This window comes from Genypterus blacodes, unplaced genomic scaffold (assembly GCF_046128005.1).
Source record: "Genypterus blacodes isolate CSIRO-AG114 ecotype Tasmania unplaced genomic scaffold, CSIRO-AGI_Gbla_v1 ptg000032l_1, whole genome shotgun sequence".
NCBI lineage: Eukaryota > Metazoa > Chordata > Actinopteri > Ophidiiformes > Ophidiidae > Genypterus > Genypterus blacodes.
Genome location: NW_027466845.1, coordinates 5,270,710 through 5,280,897, shown reverse-complemented (window position 1 = coordinate 5,280,897; position 10,188 = coordinate 5,270,710). Strand labels below are relative to the sequence as shown.

Below are 10,188 nucleotides of genomic sequence, written 5' to 3'. Positions count from 1 at the left end.
GTCCCACATCATTTAATTATACCTCAGCCAAGCCAAGTGCTGCATGCCATCAATCTCAATCAATCAATTAACCAACTAAACAAGCCATGCTCAGACATTCGTTCACTCTCAATTTCCCCATTGTGCTAATTACACTTAAACATGTCATTCTAAATTAAAATCGAGCATTTAAATAGAATTAATCGCGTCTAACTGAAACATCACCCCCTCCACGTTGGCGTATTCATATTGCACCGACACCTGATACAGTCAGGTGAGCCACGCTTGCAGTTTGGGAGACAAAGTTTACGTTGAAATATGTATATGCCCTTAGATATGCTGTGAAAAATCAAAGACCCCATCGTGTATGTTTCTGCAATGCATTCACACTCACTCTTGGCTTCTGTTTGACTGACTGTTGATTTAGTTGTAATTTAGATGCACTATCAATGTTCATATCTCGGTTTACTCTTTCTTCCCTTCATTATTTCTAATAGCATATTAATGTTGATTCGACGCGGCCGTGTTGATGTAAGTGCTATTCATAATGTCACCCTTGATTTGTCATAATTGGTGGAGGTCATTTGTAATTTGTTGGTGATTTGTTAAACTAAAAGGTCCCGTGTGCTTTACCTATTATATAGCGACATAACGATAACATAAAGTTCATCTGATAATCTCGCGCCAGTCATTGTTTATCCCAGGTCTTCCTTGGTGGAAGGCTGCAGAGGATGTCTTTAAATGTTGATGTTTGAGTTATGATTTGCATGAAAATTGGAGAGCCATTTTGTGGAGCGGCAAGATGAATTGCAGAATGAAATTGCCACAGCGAGAGAGAGGGGAGGAATAGTTTTTTTTGTATCTTTTCAGCAGATTTCGGTGGACGTGTGATAACTGTGATACGAGATGTTTCAACTGTGGCTTTTGAAGGTCCTTTAGATGTGATCTGTGAATTCAAGTGCACCCACACGAAACGCACATGGGGGGTAAAGCCTAAATCACACAACGTTCCCAGGTGGTCCTGTGTGATCAGCAGGGTTTCCATCAGCAAAACCACGGAAAAGTGAAATTGACCAAATCCCTCAAATTGCAGTCTGCACTTAAGCTCATGTAACAAGTTTAGATTACAGTGCCATCATACTGCCTTACATTATTTACTCTGTGCATTATTCACAAAGCACAGTCGTGGAACTTCTGTAGGTAATTATGGAAAAAATAATGGAAAAGTTTAGTTGTTTAATTGGCAATTAAGAGTATAAATCCAAGTATACAGCATATTCTCTCCTGAAAAAACATTATTATTTGAAAGCTTTATTTTGATGGTGTTTTGTTTTTTGTGTATTATTTGGCCTATTTTAACCAAGGGTCTTTCCTCTGGGGTCCACCTCCTGTCTGAGGTCAGACTAATTGGCAACATGCTCAAAGCCCAACACATGCAACTGTGGCTTTGTTGGACTCATTGAACTCACAGCACACGGGCTGAATGGGGCAGAAGCGTTTACGATAATGGTTTTATTTTTATTTTTATGTGTTTGTTTGTCTAGTTTCTCTTGCCATTCAGTGCAAACTGAACATTAAATGTGCCGTATTCGGTATTTGAACGTTAAAGGTGCAGTGTTTGGTATAACATTTGCATCTTTAATTGTAAATCCCCCCCCTCTCTGTCCAATGTAATGGTTCAGTCCATATATCATATAATCCCACTGTTGAGGTATGTTGAGGGTTTGATTGTGAGCAGGGGGAACTTTAACATGTTGATTTTGACTAATGCTCCTTTCATCTGTTTTTCCATCTTTTGCTCTGTGTGCAGCTTTGATTGCCCAGATCACCATAAAAACAAGTAAACAAAGTACTTTGGTTATCGAAAATTGCACAAAGCTGAGACACCTGATTGTGGGTTTTTCCTTTTATTTATTTATTTATTTTACATCTTAACAGCGCATAAGATATGAGCGTCTCAAGCACAACAGCTCTTACCTCTTTTAAATATAAATGAGCTGAAAATTTCTTCAGTTTAATCTTGTGATTTTAGGGAAAAAAGCTGGAGCAAATCCTTTAATCTGTCATGTCTCCAATCATTTAGAGTTCCTTGAAGGTGGCGTTTTTTATTTCAGTGATTCGAAAGTGGGGGAGAGAAAAGTGGCTGCTTTCTATGGGTTAAACTATTTCCATTAAAGTTTGAATAATGTTATTGACCTTTACCTGGGATGGATCACTTAAAGTAATGGGAAATGGCGGCGCTGACAGAATTATGATGACAGAATGGCTTGAGGTTATGAATTAGGCATTTTGAGGAACAAGACCTATCAATTTGTCAAATCGCTAATGGCCACGTGCTCACCTGGAAACCTTAACAGGCCGGAGGCCTGTCGGTGTCACTCAGTGCGATGTGTAAAGCATTTGCCTCATTGTAAGACATGATGAAGGAACTTGCATTAAATTTGACACAAAGATATTATTTCAGCTTGGACCCTTCAAAAAATCTGATTTACCTGCAGATTTGAGTTCTTTTGGATGTCTCATGTTCAGTGTGTGGAATCTTCAATCACCGACTGAATATGCTAACGAGTACAAGTTAATGAATGCAGCTCTGGACTACAACAAAAAAACATCAGTAAACCATTTCTGCTTTGATCAACTCACAACAGCCACAGCACGTTAAACATTGATATCTTTTTATTAAGACAAGTACTCTTCTCATTTTTTTGTTCTTTTGTAAAAATGTTTGTGAACCAATACAAAATATGCATGGTCATATGAGAAACATTATCTTCACTACACAAAAAAAATGTCGCCTGGGTACAGAGAAATTTAAAGATTCAACAACAAATCAACTGTTTGGGGGAATAAACAACCAAACCAAACCCCGCCAGGCTTTAAACATGGGCGTCATCCAAATATCCATGACAGGTTACAGATCATTCATAAAACTTCATATCACAGTAAATACACCATCATTTCATCTGTGGAAAAATCCGAAAAATGTGTGTTAAAGAACAAACAAAGATTTTTAGTTTCGCGTTCACATCCTAGAATTAACCGATGCCGATAAACGTATGAGCGAAGAGTTACAGAGGAAGGAAGTTTTATGAACATCGTCGTGATTTAGTTGACACTGACTGTACATCATTTGATATTGTCTGCTTAACAAATCTAGTTTTCTTTCTTTGTGAACTAGGTCTATACAAAATAATATTTAACGTTTACCGTAACAGTGCACCATATTAAGAACACATAAACATGTACAACTGAGAAGAACATGTACATCTTGTGATTTCGTCACTTTTTGAATAGCTGTGGTACTACAGTATATACTCGGGGCCGTACATTTGCATTCTACCTGAGATGCAAAACACAACTATAAACACTCATGAACCTGAGAGAGTGAAAACAAACATACTAAATATCAAGTAATGAAACCAAAATTGGATCAGAATGATGCTTCCAACTATTTTTTTTAAATGCTCCTCGATTAAAGCAGCAGTCACTTTACTTATTTTTTAAAACCCATTTCAGATAAATATCAAACTTCAAAACCAAACTCCGTCATGCAGGTAACTGTTTCCATGACACCAAAATGTATCCGTCTTATTGTCGGGTATTATAGCTTTTAGTTGTACTGAAAACCCTTCTAATGTCACCATTGAGCCTTGTTCTCCAGTATAACCAAATAAATACCAAATGAAGTGAAGGGAATATTTATGGCCATATTCACGAGTTCTTTTTTCCAAAAGATGTAATCGCTAATTAAGACAATAAATACAACATCTTGGCATACGACATTCTAGTCAATGGAAGCTGCCGTACAACCATGATAAACAAAGAAATATTCAGCTTTTTTTTTGTTGTTTTGTTTTTGTTTAAACATCAAACTCATTCCAGCTTTATAAGCTCCAGGTCATAATTGTGATGCAAGTCTATGGCGCGTGAATACAGACAACTTCAACGAGTATTGGCCCTGTAAGATAGAAAGGACAGAAATGTACAAGATATACTGTAGCGTGTACGTGAAGATAACGATAAGTTAACCATATGCCTCGAAATCAAAGAAGGCACTAAATTAAGTCCTTCCGTCTTTTTTGATTTGTAACGACAAGTATCGACAGGTGAGTTTAAGGCAGTGGTTATCATTTTCTTCTTGGCTAATTGCCAACAGGTTTTTACGTTTTACTCTTCTCACTGTAACAGACTACGGTCTTGTTGGGGACATTAAGCATGCACGGTGTACACGCTTGCGTCTCTTGAGGATTTTCTGATTCGTGTTGGAAGAAAGAAGAAATCTGTTCTGGTAGATGCCAGTACAATCAACAATGAAGGTTTGAGGCTGTAAGATGACAATGAGAACATGATTTTTCAGCCTCAAGCTGTAAGCACATTTTTTTCCTTATTTTGTATGGGTTCTCTGCCCACGTGAACTGCCAAGACAGCTCGAAAGGTAAAATATTGAATCGTCTGCAAAGAAAGAAGTCTTTGTAGCGAGGATTTTTAAGCCAGGAAATAAGGAAAGATTTTTCTTTTCACTTTGGAATTCAAATGGACATACACCACTGAAAGGAAACTTTGCCATTGAAACTCTACCATTCTTTCCTTTCTTTTACATGGTACAATCAAATAAAAGGCAAAACTAGAGACAATAACATAAGTGAAGGTCATCTTAACATCTCTAAGTAAACGGTCAGTATATTAAACAAGACAAATCGGTTATTGTAAAGATGTGTCGCCTGTGAAGTGAACTTGTTGAACTTCCTGTACATAAGTGATATGCACACACACGCGGAGCATTCAAGTTTGGTCTGTGGTCGACTAAAGTGAGTGGAATGAAAATGCGAGAATGTAATATTCAAACCAAAAGCAGACACAGCAGGCCGTACCGACATCCAACAAATAATAGATTTTAATCAGATTTTATTCAAATCAATACATCAGGACCAGTCGCTCATTAAAGCACTACAGAGTCAAGCAAACTCGCGAGCTAATGCCAACATAAGATCTGTCTTATGGGGGCTGCATTTCATGCCATTTCTCATTTTTGGTCCATCTATCTCACAGACACAAGGAAACGCTGACAAAATTAATCACAAAAAAAATCATTCCATTTAAAAGTGCGCCTTAAAGATGCGACTCAATAGCCAAACGTCCATCTAATGACGACAAAATAAGAACAGTACAGCAGCAGGTGATAATGATGATGATGATGTTCTGCCGTCGCCAATTCACAATTTTACCTCATTAGAAACACCAGCAACGGTGGTTGACACCTTATTCTCATGACTGCCACTTTAAAGAAAAGACGTCTCGTACACGCCACAGTTCCCTACACGAACACTAAACTGACCTCACGTCTACTGCCGGGTGTAATCTGGAAACCAACGAAGGTAAATGTTGTGCAGCCTGGTGCATAAAGATACGTCACAGCACTCCTACTGTACTTTCAAGAAGGTTGGGTAAAAAAATACATTCTATAACCAGGAAGGGACGCTCACAAATCTCACGCTAGCCATTGACGAAACGAAGCCGGTCTCAAAAGGGGGAGGGGCCAAGCGAAATCTGCGCCAAAAACACGTTCGAACCAATCAAAGCTCCCAGATAGGCGAGGGAAAAAATGCGAGACCTTTTTTTTTTTTTTTTTTTTTTTTTTTAATTCACAGGAGCAGCCGGACTTTGACCCAGTTGGGTTGGAGGGTGTGGATGGGATGTTTTGACGCCGTGTTCCAGTTACTGGGCTCTGGGGATTACCCTTTAAATACATGGACGAGCCCAGCTTCTGGTACAAGGCGCCTCTCGAACTCCAAGTAAGGGCTAATAGCGAGCTGCGGCACACATAGACTGTTTCTTCTCCTCTCAACCCCTCGAAAAAAGCCAAAATGCAACAAGGGATCAAGTGGAGTACATGGGGGGGAATCCAACAAGCACGCGTATATGTGTGTGTGGGTGTGTGGGGGGTAAACAACGGAAACAAAAGAAATAGAACAAGGCACAAAATTGTCTGTAAAATAATTGAACTGTACAGAATAGGCCCCAGCAGTCCAGGAAGGGTCGGGTAGGAGACTCCACATCACCTCTTACCACGTAGCCATGCCGGTCCTACTTCCCACTCTTCTTCTCTTCCTCTTCCATACGTCGTTAAAACCCTGAATCCCCGCCCCTCCTCCCGCCCCACCCCCATCTGGCAAACCAATCAGAGTTAGACATAGAAAACTCTCGCAGCAATCTTCCCCTCCTCCCAACAACCACCACCACCACCATTGCCCACCCGTCTCTCCTGGCCTGTCCAGTTTAGATATAGTACTCCTTCTTCTCATCTGTGTTGTTGTGTCCCCCCTCTGCGTTGATGATGGCCGTGTCTGCGTCGGCGGCGTCATCTGCCCCTTTGGCTTCGTGCGTGAAGTAAGTTCCTGCATGGGTGAATGTGGAAAATTAGTGATGCTCCAAAGCATAAACCATAAAAACGCTCACGAAGGCGTGTTCATGATCAAATATGATTGCAACGCCGGCCCTTTACCTTTGTGTCTGGCGAAGTATCGACCAAGAACAATGAGTGCACAGAGTATGGCAAACATCACCACGGCAACCACTCCTCCGATGACAGCATGGTCAATTTTCTGCGGTGCCCCCTCCCCGGCTCTGGAGTCTGAGAACAGAACAAAAGCGGTTAATAGTTTTGCGATCGGCGAACGCTCTCAGCCAGTCACAACGCTAATACCTTGACCATGTTGGAAACGATGGCCATTACATGATTCGACTGTCAAAATAAACTAAATTGGTTTGTTTTCTGCGCGTAAAGAGTGACCTAAAGCACCGAGACATCACGCCTGAAATGCCAGCTTATGTTGTTTACCAGTAAAAATGAAACGATACAAAAGCACATTAGACCCCAGTTGGCGTGAGGAGAATACCATTGCTATTTGTAACTAAAGAGTCTCTATAGGTGTTTAAACCCTCTCATGCTTACAGTTTGTACGCACACCCTACACAAACACTTCAGACAATCAACTGTAAATCAATGCCGGACGTCACCAGCCAAGCTGATGATGCCTCGCTGAAGCTTCCTGCTTTTGGTGCAATTTTCTCCCTTCTAATTTCCTTCCCCAACTTTATGCAATTTACCCATTATCAGGGTGATCATCCCAGAGCAACACAAAAACCTGCTTAAACGGCACTACATCCATTCACACGTCACATTTAATAACATACACATAATCATTCCAACATGCATTTACGGCACCGTGCCGCTGAATGCAGCTCGTTATGGCGTTTTCAGTGTTTTTCAATGCCAGCAGCTGAAACGCCTGCCCGGGCTCCTCCTCCGATGAGCGATGTTGAAAAATGTTTGAAGACAGTTATTTCCCCCACGAAACATTAGGCCCGCTCCGAAAATCTCGCCGAGAGTTCACACGCTGTAAAACACATTGTGATTTAAGGGGCCATTTCTGGGACGTTATAGAGCTCAATCATCAGAAATAGACACAGTGTGGAGATGAATCGGAGCAGTGTCCCCACATGGAGAAAAACGTGGCGAGCCTCAGGTGTCAACCAGTATCACTGTCGAACATTTAGCCAGATTTATCCGCACGCCGCCGCCGAACAAGGCAAGGAATTTGAAGCCTTTAAATTTCCAGTCTTAGAATAGTTCAGAGGCATTTATCAATGGCCTTTATCTGTGCCCATTTGGACTGATGGAGGAGTGGTGGGCGAGGGAATGGCCGCACTGTTCTGTGCTGCATGAGGGAGCAGCTCAATTTTCCATCAATCTCGGCAGTCATGCTCTGAACTCAAATGATTTTGATAAAAGATGAACAGGGGAGCGCCCCATTTCTGAGCAACGCGAAGGGGATAATAAGTCCAGCTGAGGAGTTTTAAAACGAGCGGCCCGTACGCATCTCGCCACCGATAACAGAACCTCATACAAGTCACTTTCAGTTAACTTGTGAAAGCCTTTTTTTTTTACAGGGATGGGGGGGAAGCTGCGATGGAACTAATTAATGAGAAAAGTTTTGGTTTCAGCCGAGCACCCTCTTTGAAACAGCCTGGTAGCAAAGCATGTGTGGCTGTGGAGTGAGCGGCGGTGAGGGGCGGGGGGATGTGTGAGCGAGCAGCAGTTTGTTTACTGTATCAGGGATGTCAGAAAGCTTGATCCCCTTGGAGTCGGCGGGGCCACGTGCTACATGCTAATGACCGCGCATCCACTAAATGGCCCGTGCGCCTTCCTGTCTCCCCTCTTCTCCCCTCACGCACCTTCCCTGCCCTCACCTTGCACCCCGCCGTCTCCTGTTTGACACGTCGGCAAAAAAAAACCCTGCGGCGCGTCTGCATGCCGAGAAAACGTTTTATTTTAACAGGTAGAGTTTTGCCAGGTGTGAACGCCGAGAATGTGGGGGGAAAAAAATTGTCAGTGAGAAACTGGAAATCCCATAACACCCAACAGTATGAAAAGTTATGGTTGGTTGCATATTATGTTGCTTACACTGTGTACCGCATGCTGGGTTTCTGTTTGGCAGGCCTTTATTACAGCGAGAGGCAACAAAAAACACGATCAGCAGTAAAATATAATGCAATCCTTCGCAATAGTGCAATAGTCGTGCAATAAAGGTTACACTGGTGTGAAGCTTATCGAGCTGGAAAGGAACACAAGAATATTTATTCAGGTGAGAAATATATTTATAAAGTACAATTTTGAGGTAGCAATTTTGACTTCATATGAGTATTTTTATATTGTGCTAATTTGTACTTTTACTTATTTGTACGCTTTTAATGACAGCAAAGTAATGGCAAAATACTGTGGAGGGAAATGTACTAATGTTGTAATATTGTGGTAACATCTATATCTTGGTAATAATGAGTCGTATTATGGTTGTTTTATGTGGTAGAGGATAAAAACGGGTGTAAATATGAGGTAAACAATGGTAGGCCAATCAAAATAGTAACAGGGCACAAAGTCAGGGTAATGTGGTAATATGGAGATAAATAAAAGGCAAACAGGTTTTGTGAGGGTAATTAAGAGAGTATTACCAGTAAACACCACGGTAGTAACGGTGTAGTAACTGCATGATCTCACACATGGTTTATTCCTCAGTATAAAGATCCTGGTACTTGCATTACACTATGGCACTACGTCATAACTCCGAGCTGCTAAGTACTACACCCCCCCCCCCCCCCCCCGCCACATTTACCTGACAGCTGCAGTTACCAGACGAAAGGCTTTAAATTCAAATCAGAAAATATTGCTGTTGTCCCATAAAAGCCGTGTATCTCATAAAGGTTTCTTATTGTCACATAAAAACCTTGTTTCGGCTTTGGGAAGAGCCAAAATGCAGAGGAGCGTGTAATCCTTCAACTGAGCTTGAAAGCATGAAAATCCTCATAATTGGACATCTACATTTTTGGGTGGAAAAACTGTAATTTTGGAGGTGTCCAATTTTGCAGGACTTTTTATTATTTAATTCTGGAATTTTTCATTATTTCATCCTGCAGCTCTGCGACGCTGGAGATACAGGGTTGTTAGCACTGTCATAATCGCTGCATTAACATTCCCCGCATACTTGTTAATGCATTAATAATGGAACACTCTGATAGGGACCATTCCTCAAAATAAGTACTTTTAATGGGTAATTAAGTACATTTCACCACTAATGGGTATTTACTTTTACCTAAGTAAGAGTACTTTTTCCATGATAGTCTTGGTACTTTATATCTTGTACTTCCTCCACTGCTGTAAACTTGTTCAATTTGACTTATTTAAAGACATTGCTGTGCTGCATTGCATTACACCGCACAGGAGCTTCAGAAACTTGACACAAAAGTGTATTCAGTACATCATCCAGTGGGCAAAATAACATGAATAACCGTACAATATAATGATAAACATGCCGCGCTGCAACAATATCACCACAAAGTACGGCCTTAAAAGTGCCACAGAGTTGAAGTAACACCTCTGCAGGCTATAGAGCAGACTTGTATTATATTTAACAAACGTTGGTGTTACCGTGTGCTCCCCTGCACTTTGGCAACAAGGTAGTAGATTTAAAACGGGATGTTGTTTTGTATCCCACTCCGACTTCTGACCGCAGCCAGGAAAGACTTCCTCCACCTAAAACATGTTGCTCTATAATCATTATTGCTCCTCTCTCTTTGCTCTGTGTTGTACACTGCCCCTCCCCCACCCCACCACCTCCAGGATCAAGGGTTCGATTCTCTGCACAGTCTAAAATA

At 41.2% G+C, this 10,188-nt stretch overlaps 1 protein-coding gene across 1 annotated transcript in view; it reads right to left on the bottom strand.

Annotated features, from left to right (window-relative positions):
- Positions 1-2,637: 2,637 nt before the first annotated feature.
- cadm1b (cell adhesion molecule 1b) overlaps positions 2,638-10,188 on the bottom strand; it is a 118,992-nt gene continuing 111,441 nt past the window's right edge. Inside the window, exons 10-11 of the mRNA XM_076146055.1 lie at positions 6,482-6,610; positions 2,638-6,374 (exon numbers count right to left, since the gene is read on the bottom strand). Coding sequence (XP_076002170.1) covers positions 6,256-6,374; positions 6,482-6,610 — 248 coding nt within the window. The 3' untranslated portion in view covers positions 2,638-6,255. The remainder of the gene's footprint in view (positions 6,375-6,481; positions 6,611-10,188) is intronic.